At 36.3% G+C, this 18672-nt stretch overlaps 1 protein-coding gene across 2 annotated transcripts; it reads right to left on the reverse strand.

Moving 5' to 3' along the window:
• Positions 1 to 5674: 5674 nt before the first annotated feature.
• Positions 5675 to 18611, reverse strand: ORMDL1 (ORMDL sphingolipid biosynthesis regulator 1). Of its 2 annotated transcripts, none has more exons than XM_019626502.1 (4): positions 18489 to 18611; positions 16561 to 16741; positions 12524 to 12675; positions 5675 to 9168 (listed from the first exon to the last, which is right to left on the reverse strand). In XM_019626502.1, exons 2-4 carry the CDS (start codon positions 16732 to 16734, stop codon positions 9033 to 9035), a joined length of 462 nt encoding a protein of 153 aa, XP_019482047.1. In that variant the 5' UTR covers positions 16735 to 16741; positions 18489 to 18611; the 3' UTR covers positions 5675 to 9032. The 2 variants fall into 2 exon arrangements, with proteins under 2 accessions (XP_019482047.1, XP_019482048.1); XM_019626503.1 differs by lacking the exon at positions 18489 to 18611 and adding an exon at positions 18068 to 18298.
• Between the last annotated feature and the right edge of the window lie 61 nt (positions 18612 to 18672).

Below are 18672 nucleotides of genomic sequence, written 5' to 3' on the forward strand. Positions count from 1 at the left end.
CTATTGTCTAACTTTTCATTTGCAAACCTTAGAGAAAAATTATATATAGAAGAATCTTTATAATACTCATTCCCTAATTATGTCTTACTAAATTAGATTTTATCACATATATATTGGGTTCTTCCCTTTGTGCTAGATACTTTATTAGTTGTTAGAGATAAAAGATCCATTCCCTATTTTCAAGGAACCAAGTCTAATAACAGTCCATTGCAACACAGTAGTATGAAAAGTGTGCATTGAGAGAGAGAGAGCTTGAGGAAGGTGGTGTAGCTTGCCATGGATGTATCTATCCATAGCCCACAAGGACCTCAGTGTGATTGCTGGGTTTCAACATCTGATTCTTATCAAGGCTTGCAATTGGTTTATCAGATTTGGAAGTTACTGGACTCTGGGGTGCTTAGACACACATTCAATTTGCTAATAAACTGCTATGTAAAAGCCATAATAATGAGAAATGCAACGATGAAGGAGCTAAGCTATTGGGTTGTCGAAAAAGTCATGACATATTTTGTCTATGTATTTCAAAGGTCATTTATTTATATAAAGAATAAAGATCCATCAATGATATATTGCCCGTTTTGTTTGATAACCTTTTGCCATCTTTCAGTGAGCTTCATAATTCCTCGTTCATATGAAGGACCTGTCTTTGTGAAAACTGAACAGGGTGCTGCTTTACAGCCTCATCTGAATTGAATGTTATACCACGCAAGGAGTTTTGAAGAGAGCAAAACAAGTGGAAGTCTGACAACGCAAGGTGAGGTGAGTATGGTGGGTGTGGCAACACATCCCATCCAAGCTCCAAAAAAAATTTTTTTTTAAGATTTTTATTGGGGGTTTGGGGGGTGGGAACAGTGCTGGGGAATTGAGGGAAGGGGAACAGACAAGTTGCTGTGGTTTTGTTCTTCAGTCTAGTTGTGGAGGACGTTGCTTCACTGGCCCAAGTTGGCACCATCATTGCGCTCTTCCCGGGCGAGGCAGATCAGTCGCTGGCTTCTGGACGGCTGCTCACTGCAGTTGCTGGCCACTCATGCTGGCTGCCCACTGCAGCAGTCGCCGGCGACTCACGGCAGTCCAGCTCCAGGTTGAGCTGTTGTTCACCATCTTAGCTGTACAGGGCAATGTCACTGGCCCTCATGTGGGATCCGAACCGGGGTCCTCTGGTGTCCCAGGCCAGCTCTTAACCAATGCGCCACTCGGCCAGTCCCAAGCTCCAATAATTTTTGACGGGTGATCAAACTTGTGTGTGCTCTCGCGTTGTCGCGATGGAACACAACTCCTTTACAATGAACAAGCTCTGGACATTTCTGGATGATGGATTTGTTCAAACTGTCCAGCTCCGACAGTACGCATTCAAATTGATTGTTTGGTTCCTTGGTAGGAGCTCGAAAAACACGACACCTTTAAAATCCCACCACACTGAGAGCATAACCTTCCTCTGATGAATGTCTGCTTTTGATGTCGTTTGAGGTGAATCATCACTTCGGGACGAAGACCGTTTGTGCACCACATTGTTGTAAACAATCCGCTTCTCATCACCAGTTATGTCGTTTCAAAAAAGGATCGTTTTCCACACATATAATGAGCATATTGCAGATGTTTATATGCGCCATCAAATGAACTTCTTTGAGTTCATGCAGAACCCAAATATCAAGCTTGCTTACGTATCCCGGCTTCTTCAGGTGGTCGTGAACGCTTGAATGATAGATGTTCAATGTTTCTGCAATCTCTCGTGTCATGTAACATGGGTTTGATTTGATCAATGCCTTTATTTTGTCATCATCAACCTCGGTGGGCCTCCCTGACCGAGGAGCATCGTTGAGATAAAACTCACCAGCATGGAATTTCGTGAACCATCATTAGCACTGACGTTCTTGTAGAGAATTATCACCATAAACTTTATGCAACTTTTCACAAGCTTGACGCGCATTCTTCCCTTTATGGAAGTAAAACAGGAAAAAATGGCAAAAATGCAGTTTGGTCTTCCATCTTCAACTTGTTGTAAAATCTCCAAAACTCAACCAAATCGCTCAAATTCTTTTTAGAATGAAGCTAGAACCGTCAGCTATCAAATGACATAGCAATAACATAGATGCAAATTACTCTAGTACTTCCAAAAATCAACTAGTTCCATCTGTCGCAAACATGCGTCATGACTTTTCCGACAACTCAATAGTTGAGCTCACTGATCCTCACCTTCTCTGTGTTGACTAAATTACAGTGAAAGCTAGATCCAAATTATAATCAGAAGATTGTTTGGTAAATATGGAATGGAAGCAATAGCAGTAAGTTTGGAGCTTTAAAGGCTCATGTTTCAAGGCTGATGCGCCCTTCCCACCTGAGTCACATACTTCTTAGTTCTTCATAGGTTGGATTGTACTAAAAAGACAGTCGTTTGCCTTTCTCCTCTCTAAGTTTCTTTGCTGACAAATCTCTCTTGATGTGAAACATTCTTTCATTAATGTTAATACTGTCAATCAGCCTCATCTTTGGAAGACATTTTGCTTTTTATTTTGTTTGCTAAGCCATTATGCTTATTTTACAAATTTCCCCTAAGATTTTTTTATTGTGGTAAAATATATGTAACAAAATTTCCCATTTAACTATTTTTAGGTGTACAGTTCAATGGCATTAAGTACATTCGTATTATTGTGCAACCATCACTACCACCCATCTTCAAAGCTTTCTCATCTTCCCTAACTGAAACTCTGTATCCATTAAATACCAATTCCCCATTTCCCCTTCTCCCCAGCCCCTGGAAACTACCATTCTTTCTCTTTATGACTCTTAACTACTCTAGGTTCCTCATATAAGTGGGAGCATACATTTGTCTTTTTGTGACTGACTTATTTCACTTAGCACTAGCATCAAGATTCAGCCAATGTTGTACCATGTGTCAGAATTTCCTTATTTTTAAAGCTGAATATTCCATTGTGTATATCTCATTTTGTTTATCCATTCATCCTTCAATGGACACTTGGGTTGCTTCCACCTTCTATTGTGAATAATGCTGCTATAAGCATGGGTGGTACAAATATATTTTCCAGTGCCTACTTTCACCATTTTTGGGTATATAACCAGAAGCTGGATCATATGGTTGTTTAATTTTCTGAGGACTTGCCATACTCAGATGATCTTACTTTCAAGTGTGTGGGGCCTATATGTTTTTGGCATAGGAGGGAGAGGGTGAATCTTTTTGTTGTTCTAATATACACTCCCTATCACTGCTAAGTGCCATGATAGAAGCATGTGTTTTGATAATTCATAGGAGAATCAAATGTTTCAAAGCATTATATGAGGCTTTCATGTGGTGGTATACTGGTATCTTCCTGGGCAATAGCCAATAATTCATCTGGCTTCTCTGTTCCCATTTTAAAAATTATAAAATGAAAATAATGCATGTTTATCTTCTTGACAAGATGGATCAACATACAGAATTTTTGCAAAATCTGGAAGTTTTTAAAAAACGTGTTGTTGATAAAAATTTGTAATGACATAATTAGAAAGTCAGAAAATTTACATACTATAAAATTCCTGTTTCTATTTTATTTTTTTTAAAGATTTTATTGGGGAATTGGGGAAGGGGAACAGCCAACTTGTTATCCTTCAATCTTAGTTGTGGAGGGCACAGCTAGCTCAGCTCCCAAGTCCAGTCGCCATCTGGCCTCCCGTCAGCAGTGCGTGGCCACTCAGCTCAAGGTGCTGTGTTCAATCTTAGTTGTGAGGAGCGCAGCTCGCCATCCCATGTGGGAGTCAAACCAGCAACCTTGTTGTTAGGAGCACATGCTCTCACCAGCTGTGCCATCCTGCCACCTATTTGCAGCTGAGCTCGGGCGCAGCTCACTGGCCTATGTGGGAATTGAACTGGCGACCCTGTTGCTCAGATCTCCGCTCTTAACCAACTGAGCCATTTGGCCAGCCCCTCCGGTTTATATTTTAAAAGAGCTCATTCTCCAGTGTTAATGATGTAGTTTCTTTACGATAGTTCTTGTATTTAAGAAGAATGTATTTTTATCTACATAATTATGCAATTATCATGAAAGGACATTGTGATAAATTTGGCTTATCTACTAATCTTAAAATTATATAAAACTTTAGAGCTACAAGTTGAGTCACTTCGATAACCCTTGTTTATTAAGAGCTTGAATGAATCAAGAAATGGAATAAATTACACGGCTGTGCTGAGCATAAAATTCAAATATATTTTTACTAAACTATTTTTAAATTATGAAATATTTCAATTATGAAAGTGTTAAGAATCATATGAGTTCTGTGAACCCAACACCCAGTTTAAGAGATAAAACTTCACCAAATACAGTTGAATTATGTGCTGTATAATCAACATATCCAGTATTCTAAATTTGATGTTTGTAATTTTCATGCATTCATTTGTAGCTACATGAAAAAATTTTAAACCCCATATAACAAACTGAATCCTTTTTAACTGGAGCCGAAATTACAGAGTAAAATAAAAAACAGAGACATCTCACTACTTTTCTTTTTGACATCAAGCAAAATGAAGGAGTTTATCTTTGCTATTTTCTTGCCTACCTTCCTTCCCTGCCAAATGCTACTTCAAATTTCCTTTTAGAGTATTTTACCTATACCTGTCTTCCCAGTACTGAACCTGTTTACATTTCCCACATCAACATATAATACCAGGTAATTGTTTTGGGAATTACTCTTGGGTATCTGTCCTGTTAGAAAGATAATAAGTTGCATCAGTCTAGACGGAGTTGCTGCATTTGTCTTCTTCAGGATTAGCATGATGGTATTTTGGGTATCTTATTTACTGGAGACATATATTAATATAGGAGACAATGTAGGAGAAATATATTGCATGACAATCAAGATTTAATTTGAGCTAGCCAAGATAAATCAATAGGCTAACATCTAACAAGATGAGGTTCTATAGGGAAAAAAAAGAAACCTTAGACTTTGGTTAATAAATCCATTAATTAAATACATGAAGAGAAAACGATCATTTAATAATACTATATGTTGAAGACTTGAGGTTTTAGTGATCATAAAGTGAAGCAGTGATACGAGGCTTTTAAAATAGCTAAAATGATAACAGTCTTCATTAAAAAAAAAAAAAGTATCCAGAACAAGGGAAGTGGTACTGTTATAGTGATATCACATTTTAACACCTCTTGTAGTTAGCTCTAGTGTTATATAATAATATGGTAAACTTGGGGCTGGCCGAGTGGTGCGTTGTTTAAGACCTGGCTTGGGATGCCAGAGGGCCCCAGTTCGGATCCCACATATGAGGCCAGTGACACTGCCCTCTACAGCTGAGATGCTGAACAAGAGCTCAACCTGGAGCTGGGCTGCTGTGAGTCTCGTGAGTCTCGCCAGCAACGGCGTAGGCTGCAGCCCCTGCATGAGCGTCCAGCAGCCGCCGTGAGCAGCCATCCAGAAGCCAGCGACTGATCTGCCTCGCCCGGGAAGAGCGCAATGATGGTGCCAACTTGGGCCAGTGAAGCAACGTCCTCCACAACTAGACTGAAGAACAAAAGGACAGCAACTTGTCTGTTCCCCTTCCCCCAATTCCCCAGTGCTGTTCCCATCCCCCCAACACCCCAATAAAAAACTTAAAAAAAATAATAATAATAAACTTGGAGCAGAATTACCAGGATAGTGGGATAAATTTGAAAACATATCATATGGAAAATGGTGAAGTCTCTGGTAATGTTTATTCAGTGCTGTTGGTAAGTTTAAAAGTTAAATAATTGAGTTATACAGAATAAGGATTAGATTATGTTTCAGTGTAAAACAAACTATAAATTCCATTACAAAAATGCAGCCGTGTAAATTTTAAGTCGTCCTTCTTTAGCACTAACACAGAACTGAATGGAGGCATAGCATTAATGAAAATTCAAGGTAAGATAGGTTGAATTACATAGCCTCTAGGGTCTTTTCCAACTTGTAGCATCATACAGCTCTATAAGGCTAATAATTCACGCAGATATTAGTTAAGGAGATATTGTTATGCCCCTTAGGATTTTTATAGTTTAATAGACAATAGTGCCAAAAACCTAAAAAATATAGTTCTATGTTTGTTTGCTTTTTAAAAAATGGATGGTCAGGTCAAAAGGACACAGGAGCCAAACTTGGAAAGTTCCACTGGGAACTTTGGCTCCCAATGGCCAAAGCTGGAAGATAATTTGAGCAACAAATTAATAAGGATATTGGATTACAAACCAAAGAATAAAATATGCATGAGCCCATAATATAAATGACTGAATAATTAAATGGAGAAGGGAAAATCTTCCTTACAGAATTCCAATAAGCACATGGAAAAGAAATGATGGAACTAGAAGCCACTAGTGGAGTTTAATAACTGCTGCAGGAAATAATGGCACTCACAAATGAATGGCATTTTTAAATTCATGCCTATTTAGAAATTGCCATTATATCTCCTGACTTGAAATTTGGAGCAATTATAGAGTAACAATTGATTTTGTTCCAAGTAACAGTCATTGTATTTTTAAAAAAAAAACGTGTTTTGTTTTGTTTTACATTAAACTGTACAAATTTGTGAAATTGGAAAGTTTCCGTATTTAACACAACCATTCATGTAGGCGTTAAGGCCAAAAAATTAGGAGTTATTTTAGTTTCCTCCCCCATCCCGCATTCAGTACATCATTTTGTGAGCTGTATTTGCAGAGTATAGCCCAAGTCTGACTACTTCTCACCACTTCATTGGCTGTTTCCCTAATCTGAGCTACCTCTTGCCTGTAGTAGTTTCCAAACTATTCTTCCTGCTTCCAATTCCCTTCCAGTTTATTTTCAACATTAGCCCTAACCTTTAAAAAAAAAAAATAGATCCCTCTCATCTGTGTAAAACTCTCCAATGGCTTTGTCAAGTTTAGCGTAAAGTTTACTCATTACCTTGGTCTCTAAAGCCCTATATGATCTGACCCCTACATACTTCTCTGATCTCATTTGCCACCATCTCATCCTCCTTATTACTCCTTTCTAGCCCCAGTGGCTGTCTTGTTTTTCCTCAAACACACCACCCTCATTCATGCCTCAATATGTCATTACTTATACTGGGAGACCTCTTTCTCCACATCTTTGTACTGCTTACTCCTTCACATCAGTAAGGTCTGTGTCCATCAGTGACGTCACCTGAGTTAAGATCTATAGGGAAGCCCTTCTGAGGCAGGCTCTCCTGCCTTTCACCTGCTTAACTTTTTTCCTTCCATGGCATTTATTCATCATATGTATTTATTTACTCATTTATTATCCATTCTCCAACTTGAATGTAAGCACATGAGAAAAAGGACTTGTTTATAAACTACCCACAATACCTAAAACAATACCTACAACAAAGTGGACCCTCCAAGCTACTGAATAGTATTTTTTTTAAAAACTGAAGGGCGAAGAGTGGGGAAAACAGAACAAGGCCTGGATTAGAGCCGGATTTCTATCTCTGAAGTCTCTGCAAAAAAATGTAAGCCTTTTGAGATAAACTTTAAAATGAAGAAAAACAAAGGGATATTTTTAACTACTCTAATTGTACAAATTCAGTTGCTTAAAAAAACAAAACCCTTGAAAAATAAAAGTATAATATTGACGACTGAATTTTGAGAGATCTTGCAATAATCCTAAACCAAAGAGAAAAAAATTTATTGAAGTATACATTACTGGTTATTTAAAAATACACGGGAAAAGACAAACATACAAAGGCATTATCATACAACTGATTTCTAAAGTCAGTACTTTTGAAATACAGAACAATGATCATTACCCCACAAAAGTCAGTTTATTGAAACAAATTGATTTTTAAGTTGCTCTGTAACACTTTTCAATTTTGTTTACAAATGTTACTAATTTTTTCAGTTTTATCCCATATTAGAAGTTCGTTTGTTGGACATATTTCTCAAAATAGTATATAGTTATTTCTTGCAATTAATGTTAGCAACTACAAGATGCTTCTCTAAGTCATAAGAATTCAGTATGGTTGCTGCTTTGGAAGTAACTATCACATTGGGTTATCTACACTAAGACTCGTGTAATGAAAGGCAACATGTGGGGATTGAGAATAGGAAGGCTAAAAAAGACAAAGTTATCTTTTACTCCAGGACTGCTAAAAAATACTCCATTATTTACTCTGGTACTACTGCTAGAGAAGCAGTTTCTGCCAGACCACACGTTGGCTATATAGTTATCTATTTTATATTTCCTTTTCTAAAGAATGGCAGACTTTAACAATTAGATAGCTCAATCAAATAAGCAGAGACTTTTAAATTACCATATACTTTAACTGTGTAAAATAAATTATTTTAATTGGTTTAGCAGGCTTATGTCTGCAAAAGCAGCAAACCTACTTTGTTCCAAAATTAGGCGGCTGACTCAGAGGCTATTTCTAAGATGCCTGGCTATCTTCTATTATCAATCAGTCATAAAAGTGGACCTCCATAAACTCAGTAAGTTAATGACTTCATCTATCAACACACAATGTTGAGCTAGCAAAACGAAAAAAAGTAGACTCATAAGGTAGGGTTTGGCTTGTATAAAACAAGAGGGTATACATCCTCTTATATAACACAAGAGGAATATATATGGTATTAAAAATAATCTACTATAAACTCGTAAAGAGATGATTCTGGTTTACATGTAAGCCAGCTTAAACTGACCATGACTGAATGATTGGAATTTCTTTTTCTCCTAACATAATGCCCATTCAATATAAGCTAAGCTGGTCTTAGTTTCTTATAAATCTATTTCCTTGGATTTATCTACTAACCCCTCACTTTATAGCTTATAGTTTATAGCTTTAACTTATAAGCTGGGCCTGCCCAGCCTGCCTATTAAGCCTCTTTTCAGAAATATACCAGATGTATTAAACAGAGGCATCCTCTAGTAAAAATCTGCACTTCAAAATAGCATATGAAGAACCAGCAATTGGCTCTCCAATGTAAATACCCCTCATGTCACGCTATCACAGAAGCAGTGCAGTTTACTAACCATCCTTTCTTATAGGCAACTCAGTAGTTGTAAAAATTTTTCTTCAGTTTCAAAAATTTTCAATACTTATTAATTCCAAAGATCCGCACACCATGTAGCTGTGGCATTTTGGGAATTAGCACACTCATGAGAGAAGCTGTGTTTAAGATGAAGTGAGTTCGATCATACTTCGTATAGAAACTTGCCAGAAAATATCTGTAGAAATAAAAGTTAAGAATACATATAACATCTAAAAATAAAATTATGTGGAATTTTAAAAAAAATTTAAAAATAGAAAAGAGGCCACTGAAACATAAATACCTAAAAGAAGAATCATTTTTGAGCACACAAACAAGAGGAAACATTTGGTTTGGGTACCTAAATTAATTTTATTTTGGATTTAAATATTTGTTTAATGGAGGCATATGTGCACATTTTGCATTTCTGCAATTATGTCAAATGCATTTAATAGAATACATTTGCTACTTAGCATCCTTTAAAGCAGGCTTCCAAATTAGGGTTTATACACTCCCTGAAATTTTGGGTGCAGTTTTGTATTTATGGGTATGTTTCTGAAGAGAAGATCCAGATCCAAAGGATCCATCATATTCTCAAAGGATTTTGTGATCCACCAAAAGGCTAATAACCACTGCTGTCAAGTTATGGAACATGGGGTGTTAGTGCATTAATACAGTTAGTATCTTTGAAAGAAAACAAATACGTGATTGCCCTTTTGATGGTTTCAGTTCCATACTGTGGGTGAACATGTCTATAACCAGTTTAACTGGAAACTTTAAAGACACTGTTGTAAAATTCCAGCTGTTTTGCTATAACTAAGCATATATACATATTCAAAGACACCCAACATCTGAGAATTTGTTTTAACAAGCCTAAGCCACCTGTAAGACCATTAATCACCAAGTCACAATGTCTTTTACTCAAGGATACATAGTACAGATATATTACCTGGTCCCTACTAGAATACCCTAGTATAGATAGGATGTAAAGAATAAAACACCATACCTTACTTTATCATAACTAAGAAGTCATTTTGCATATGGGTGTTTGTCTAATTAGTGATTTTAGGGTACATAGGAAAGTATTCTTACAGCTTTTCTGCCAATTACCGTTATTAGTTCTCATAAGGGGAGATAAGTGGTTAGATATGGTTAGAAAAGAAAAGCTATTTTCAAGTATGACTAAAAATATTAGAGCTGTATACATCATTTTCAGAACCGTCTAAATTGAGACATTCTATAATCTTTCACCTACTTTACAAATTATATAGTCAGAAAATTCTTTCTTGAGAATGATCCATATTCCTCAGTCTTTAAACCCTTTCTTCCTGCTTTCATATACTTGAAGACGGTTTTTATACTCTGTTTACTGAACAAAATAGGATACCACTTGCATTTAGTAAGCTCATTTCATTTCCCATCATCATTATGGGTTTAATCTATAATCTGGTATGTTGGCAATAAAAAATCTTGGAATGGCTTCTCCTTATCATACTGTAGCATATGTTCCCTTTATGTCTTTTAATGAAGACTAATTGTAAGTGCAGATTTTATGAAAATTACTTGACTCTTAAGAAAACCTAGACAACCCTCTAAGGAAATGCGAAACCAGGTGGGAATCAGTATGATAGCGTTCGTTTGCTAAAGGATATACTGGAAAGAGACCTGTATTAGAAGCTAGAAATTTAGCGTTTAATCTGGGCTCTTGACTCCAACTAGCTGCAAGATTTGGAGCAAGGTAGTACATTTGAGACTGTTTGTTTATCTAAAAATCTGGGATAACATTGCACATCCCACCTATCTGACAAACGATCAAATAAGAAAATATGAAAGCACTCTGAAAAGTATCAATGCTTTATACATGGCTTTAATGCTGTTTCTTCAGTTATATAAGAAAATTAATCATAGAACATTTGAAATCATAGCTGTGAGTCAAAAATATGTTTTAAGAAATATGGATGTTGTACACAGGTACATCTCAGTTGATCTTTTTTGTGACAGCTCTTATTGAAAATTCAGTATATGTTAGTTTTTACATGTATTATAATGCAATCCTCAACATTTTATAGATGAGGAAACAGGTTTTCACGAAAATGGCCAAAAGTCACAAAGCTAGAAAGCAGTATAGTTGAAATCCAAATTTAGGACTGTTTGAATAACTATTATTCTTATTATTTCCTTTATTGTTGTTAGACCATATAAATCATTTTTCTTTTGACATTAATTTTATATGGGGCTAAAACAATATAAAAATTTAAAAATTTCCTCAAAGTTCTATAAAGAAAAAAATAACCTAACTCTTTATGATCAGTTTATACTTTTCATTTGAAAATGCCTTCCCTTACTTGCACATCTATCCAAAACCTGCCCTCCTTTAACTCACAGTTTAAAGAATTCTAACACCTCCAGGAAGTCTTTCTAACTACTCCAGACTCCACTGATTCTATTGTGGGTATATTATTATGAATAAGCTATACATAATAGTGTTTGATTAAGATATATGTGAAACATCTATTACCTGTTAGCAACTGTACTGAGTGCGGAATTCAAAGCAATCTATGCACTTAACAATTTTTGCAGAAATAAAACACTTGTAATAACAGAAATAATACAAAGCGGCATAAATAAGGGATATATAACTACTATGGGAGTTCAAAGCAGAGCATTATCACTGCAGGTTGGGTGCTCAGGAAAAGACTTCACTGAAGAGATACAATTTTAATATTAAAAGAAGAGTCAGACATAAATTAAGAAAGGAGAAGGCATTTCAGGTGGGATAAGTGATTTAAACCAAGGCATAGAAAGAGGACTACACATGAAGTATTCAAGAAATGCTGCTTAGAAGAACTTGAAAAAGTAGGAGTTGGGTAGGGGTTAAATATGAACATCAAGAAAAATGGAGGTGGGAACATTTTGTGCAGAGCCCTCAATATCAGGTAATAGGAAGAAATTGGATACCAGATACAAGGTTAGATGATTTACAGATAGATGTTATCTAATTTATTTCTTACAACATCAGATTGAGTTAGGTGTCACTGGTCAGAATTTCATTTATGAGCAAACCAAGCTGGCTGAGTGATAGAGGATTCCACCCAGGTCTGTCCTATAATGAAAGCCTAACCTCTGTTTTCTCTAAACCATACTGTCTCCCACAGAGTTTGAATATCCAAATGAGGCAGGTGGTTAATGAAATGTGTCTGATATCCTCGAAATCCTTCTTTAGGGAAGATTAATCTGATAGTAGAATATAAATAAGATTATGTGTTTATTCTTCTTATAAGCGACTTAGAAATGAACTAAAATACATTTGACTTGTATACCCTGGAATGTCTACGCATACATATGAGCATGTAATGTCTCCATACGTTATTGACTGAAGTGAAAACTAGTTTATTATCTGCTTGTTAAAGATTTTACTTGCATTTTATACTGAGGTAGGTGTTTATTGATAGAGGTTTTCAACAAAATATTGTTTCTAATTCAAAGTCACTCTAATAAAAGGATAGCTTCCTGTAATCCAATCCCCCTCATACCTAAAAGTTCCCACCACTTACAGAATTATTGGAGAAATTGTGAAAAACTTCCGTGAAGATGTAAACTGTACTCCATAATCTAGTTGTTCCCAATGAGTTAGGAGCCTTGCTCTACCCTGGTCAGGAGTTTCAAAAGGTGTTCCTTTTACTGCATGTAAAAATACATACATCCCCTGGAAAACAAACAAGAAGGTATATAATCAGTATCAAATACAAAATTGGTATTTGTCGGTAAGCATAAGATAGTTCCAGAGTATTTGTGACAGAGTATAATTTACCTTAACAGCTCAAGTTTTAAGCTTTCATATTATTGTGAAAGGCTGTGGCCAGTTTCTTCGTAGTAAAATAAAGCTTCCAGGGACATATAAATATTATCTGGTGAAAATCAGTAAAAAGTAACCTGCTTTCATCTCTTATTAAATTAAAAGTAAACAAAAAGTAACATCAGGGTAGCTTTACATTATTGCATTTAGACTTCCTAACAACTTTCCAATTAGGAAATAGGGCTACCTTTTCCCCAATGTGTAGGAAAGTTCAGAGTGTTACATTAGTAAATCTGATGATACTTAAAAATGATAAAAACATATAAATTGGTAAATCATAAACAAAATCTCTGTATCGGGAAATGGTTTTGAAAATATTTAATAGTAAGACTGTCTTTGTTCCAAGAATTCTCTTCCAAAGCAACAAAGATGGTTTGATGTAATAGGTATAATATTCAACTCAATTTGCTTTTGAATTCACAAATGTGCCTTAATAGTGTTTCTTTTGAAGTTAGTTTTTAAAAATCAAAGAAATATCACTAAAAACGAATCTGTCCAGTGATATGTTTAAACATTTCATTTTGTGGTTAATAAGTAAAAAAACTATGTATACTAGATTTTGTTTCTTTGAGATTATGATATCCATTTAGATTGACAGGTAGTGCTTCATTGCAAGATCACTGTCTGAGGAAACAGTAACAGAATAAAGCCTAAATATTATCATGAAACAGAAGTCATGATGCCGTATCATTTTTTAAAAATAAATATATTGAAAAAATAGAAAAATTAGTGATCTGAAATTTTAGAAGATGTTTGGCTGCAATAACACCTGAGCTGTAGAGGAATGGACTCATGCTCAATTGGATTTAACTCAACAAACGTTTAATGAAGTGGTTTAATGTACAAGACACAGGGTATGTACGCATATATGAAACTGAACAGGACACTTAGCCTTTAAAAACTATCACTAGGTTTCTACATATGGTTCAGAAAGACAAAGACAGTATTTTTTCTAACTAGGGATAACAACTAGATCTATTTTCCCATATTTAAAAGCATTTAGCATGTATTTCACATTTTTAATTGGTTTAATGTAGGCTACCTTCAAAAGAAACTTAAATTTGGAGTCATATAATTACTTCTTTTGAAGCATTCTGGTTAATATATTATAGTAGCCTGAATTACAGTGTCTTGTAATTTTTGCTACAGCTATAGCTGGTTAGTTAGGTTTTTAGTGTGATGAACTACAATAGTAAGTCAGAAGTTTGTTTCCCTACATGTTGCCAATTACCTATCCTTTGTCTGTTGTCATATAGTGTGCCTCAATCTCAGTCAACCAAATTGAAAACATGAGGGGCAGAGATGACTTCTGAAGTATATTTAATACATGTGCCACTGGAGAAGGAAAAGTTACATGACAATACAGACTAATTTATTCAGCAAACATTTAAATAGGTCTTTGGAGATACAGAAATTAAAAATACAGAGATAAACTACTAATTATAAAACTATCATAAATACATGATAAAAGAATGCAGCATGTTAATATTTGAGTACAGTTTTCCCGGACAAGTAGGAATCAAGTCAGGCAGAGCAAGAAAAAGAGAGGGATATTAAAATGGTGGAAGAAGAGCCTAAGGCAAAGCAAAAAGGTGAGAGCAAGGCGATTTTCATTATTGTTACAGCATAACTTGTATTTGGTGATGGGCTGAGATAAGCTTGAGTCCCTTTCTTGCCCTCTGCACAGTTAGCAACTGGTCTTGTATGTATCCCACACAAGGAACTTGGCATTTTGCTATGAATGTAACAGGGGGTCATTGAAGGACTTAAAGAATGTGTCTTCAGCAGACATGCACTTTAAAACTATCACTCTACCAACACGGGATGGAGGAGAGTAGAGTAGAGGAACATCAAGGAGACCATTTATCTGCTGGAGTAATCCACCTAAGAAAAATAAGTGTATGAATTACAGCAATGACAGTGGGGAACAAGTTGAGAGACAGTAAAGCAGGGCTTTGACTACATAGATATAAAATATAAAGGAAAAGGAGTTACCCTAAGACTAGAGAGACCATTATGCAAGTTTGCATGGATGGTCCTGATTTGCACCTATTCTCTTAAAGTAGTTATTACTAGAGCTCCCCTTTACTCTCAACACGGTCTCAGTTTGGATGATACACATTTCCTTTGACATTCAGCTATCTGGCCTGGCTTACAGAACAGACAATGGTGCCTTTAGATTAGATTAGGAACAAAGAAGAATAGACTGTAGGTATAAGGAATAGATCAGGAATGAGTACAATTTATACCTGCTTGGTTTAAGGTACAAGGTGATCTGGCAATATTAATATGTAAAACATCATTTTACGGGTAAAACTGAAAATATGGAAAGATAAAGTAACTTAGAATATATAGTATAAGAAGACATGAAGAATAGAACCTTAGGAAAAGAGAAGGAACACAGTGCAAGAAGAAATACAAAAGGAAAGATAAGAAATATGTCTAGGAAAAAGCAATCCCCTGAAAACCAAAGGAAAAGAATTCCAATAAAAGAGATATGATTAATGTCAACTACTTAGAGAAGTCACTATTTAAAAACAGTGTTTGCTATACCAAAGTCTATCACAGAAAATGCACTAAATGCACATCCTCTTATTTCTACTACCACCATCATCCTTGTCCTCCTCCAGTCAACTTCAAATACTCTCCAGAAGAAATAAAATAATATTAATTTTAAAAATACATTTTTCCTACATTTTTCTGTCTTAATTCTAAGTTCTTAATTTTTTGGATATCTCTAAAATATATAGTTAATTTGGATTCAACTGAAAGTCAATTAACTGGATTTCTCCCCGATTCATTCTACTTTAATAGGTGTTAAAGACAAGAAAAATCACTATTGGATTTTTTTTTTAAACAGGCAATTTCCAAAGTTGCATGATATGGTTACTAGAAGTGTTCAAACCTCTGATCATTTGTAGAGCTATCATGTAATACAGAAGAGTGATAGTCAACATGAAGAAGCTAAGGCACCATAAGAATCATATAAAATATGATTAAGCTCAAAATTTCTATACTGAAGCAGGAAAGTATACTTATACCATTTAGAAACTTAACAAGGATTGAAACCAAAAATGTTCATTAGACTCCAGTTGACCAAAAAACATAATTACTTCTTCTCAAACATTCTGGTTAATATATTATAGTAGCCTGAATTATAGTGACTTGTAATTTTTGCTAAAATGGCCTACTATTTTTTAGATTCTATAAAACCAATAGGAGAAAAGTGTTAGAAAAATGGCCCAATGTTTAGATATAAATATAGAAAAATACAAACCTATTTCAGATTAAAATTCTTCAAAATTGTCATATATACTAATGATCACAAACATTTTATTTAATTTTTTATTAAATTTATTGGGGTGACATTGGTTGATAAAATTATATAAGTTTAAAGTGTAAATGGGTGAATTTTATATTGTGAGTTATAGCTCATATAACTTAAAAAAACTAAGTCATGCTTTTCTTCCTTATAAAAAAACTTTAAGCTTTTAAAAAAAACTATTTAAATATACTTAACATAAAATGTACATTAACCATTTTTAAGTGTACAGTGATATAAAGTACATTCACATTGTTATACAACCATCACAACCATCCATCTCCAGAACTCTGCATCTTGCAAAACTGAAACTGTAACCATTAAATAATAACTCCCCATTCTTTCCTCCCCCGGTCCCTAACAACCATTAAACCTTAAGCTTTCAAATGTTTAGTATAAGGTGAAATTCTTACCAGATTATGTATAACATTTGTTAAGGTCCAAGCAACAGGAACACTGAAGAAGGGAATACTGAGTAAGACAATATGAAGTAAGCCAACTCCCAATGCATATGTCAGCCACATACCCCGGCTGTTCATTACACGGGTATTTGGATTCACCTCGCTGTGGGCAACTCCAACATTCATGTTTGCTCTGTAGGAAAGCAATGGAATGAATCAACACTGACATAACTGGAAACCTAAATACTCTTAATTCTGACATGACAAAATAAGTGTGTTAGCTAGGATTATTTCTTCCTAGTTGCTCTGAAATAGAACAAACACCCCCACCCACACTCACACAGAGCCCACCCTGACAATTTGCTACTTGCAGATGCTGACAAAGGCAGTACAGAACTCTTAACATCTGACTTTATGGTAAGACAAGACTTATTTTTTAAGGTTTTTGGTTGCAAAATAAACGGTTAAAATCCCTTTCTTAAAGCTTGTCTTTCAGCACATTGGTTTTACTCAATGAAATAATGGGCAGGAAAACTCAAAGAAAAAAACTACATTTTCTTGTAAGAGCAAAGTGAAAACTCAGAGGCTAAATGCACTAATAGAACAAATTAATATAAAGAAAGCAAAGCTGACCCAGCCAGTCTGTTGTGAGTAGCCAGACTCTTATACCTAATACCCAATGTAATGTTGTATCCATAAAGAGTGGTCACAGTTCAAATCATTCCTTTTTGAACACTGACAACCTGGGAGAAACACAGGTGGTGGAAAATTTAAATGGTCAAGGGATAAGGTTTGTTTCTCAATTTCATGACACAATTAGGTTAAAACAATGGGTCTTTCTTCTGCATATTTTAACTCTAGTCAATTCCCCTAAAACTTTAGTTTTTTCCTATCTTTCTTTTAAAAGTTGTTCCCTTTCCCTTTTGTATTCAAGATGAACACCAAAAGAAGAAATGATAATAGCTCCCAGTTGTTTTAATGATATTTGCTTGGGTATAACTATCCCTTAAACAAAAAAACTGTCCTGAAGAATACCTATCATCCCGGTAAAAACCGAAAAGTGAGACTGGAGGGAGGACAGAGGGTCAGACTGTATTTGGAACAGCTCTGATTTAAAAAAATATGTGAACTACTACAGCGTTGGGGCTGAGAAAAGAATTTCTCATAACCCCATCCAACAAGTGTTTCCGTAGTACAATGTCCCCTTCTCCCTCCAAAAGTCTATGGAACGCATCAAGGCATCAAGGCTTATGGTGACGAAAACTGGTTACACCAAAACGACGCAAAAGTCTCAAATTTACGTGTGTAAATATTTTTTCTAATCTGAACACCCACATATTACTTTTAGCATATAAAAATAATGTGTATCATATCATACATTTTTATATGCTATAGTCAGAACATACCAGCTCTCAAGACACTTTCCCACTTCCCATACATAGGACGGGAAAAATATGCTCTAAAGAGGCTTAAAATTTACATCTGAGCCGGAAGGCAAAGCTGGTGTGCTACTACTGACCCTACTGCTGTTCAGAAAACCTTTCCAGGGAGTCTCCCGAGACTGGCAAACAATGACTTCAGGCAGCGAAGAGTCTCTCGCCTCTGACCCCGCGGATGCCTTGAGGGTGGCGACTCGCAGCGACCCACCAGATGGCTGGAGCTCCCGGACCGTGGAAGCTCAGCAAAAGCCGCTGCCTCTACCGCCGCAGCACCTCCCCTCTCACCCCCTTCCTTCTCGGAGCTGCACATCCTATCAGGGCAGGGGCACGACAAAGATTGGGGGAGCAAGCCTCGGGGGCCACTTGGCTGGCACCGCCGGACAGGGAGCTGCGGACAAAGCCAGAGCCCACTTTTCCCACTTTGGCTGACCCAGGCCAGCCAGCAGCTTCCTACCGCCGCAGGCAGCAGCACAACCCCTGGGGCGGTTCGTGCCCACTCACCCGCCGCCACACTCCCGGCGGCCGGCTCAGAGGAGGAGGATCCGCTTCGCAGCGACTGCGTCTCCTCAAGGCCGAACGCCAGTGGTCAAACTCAGCACAGCGCAGCGCAGCTTGCGGAAGTTTTCAGAGCCGAACGCCCTGCAAGCGGATTGGCTGCGTGCAGCGCCAATCCCACGTTCCCCGG

The sequence above is a fragment of the Hipposideros armiger genome, unplaced genomic scaffold (assembly GCF_001890085.2).
Source record: "Hipposideros armiger isolate ML-2016 unplaced genomic scaffold, ASM189008v1 scaffold_680, whole genome shotgun sequence".
NCBI lineage: Eukaryota > Metazoa > Chordata > Mammalia > Chiroptera > Hipposideridae > Hipposideros > Hipposideros armiger.

What these genes read in the sequence shown, in the direction of transcription:
- ORMDL1 (XM_019626502.1), bottom strand. Translation starts at nt 16,734, where the DNA reads ATGAATGTTGGAGTTGCCCACAGCGAGGTGAATCCAAATACCCGTGTA. An exon ending in CAAATGTTATACATAATCTG is followed by an intron (nt 12,676 to 16,560) that starts GTAAGAATTTCA and finishes TTTGTTTTCCAG; the next exon opens with GGGATGTATGTATTTTTACA. An exon ending in ACAATTTCTCCAATAATTCT is followed by an intron (nt 9,169 to 12,523) that starts GTAAGTGGTGGG and finishes TTATTTCTACAG; the next exon opens with ATATTTTCTGGCAAGTTTCT.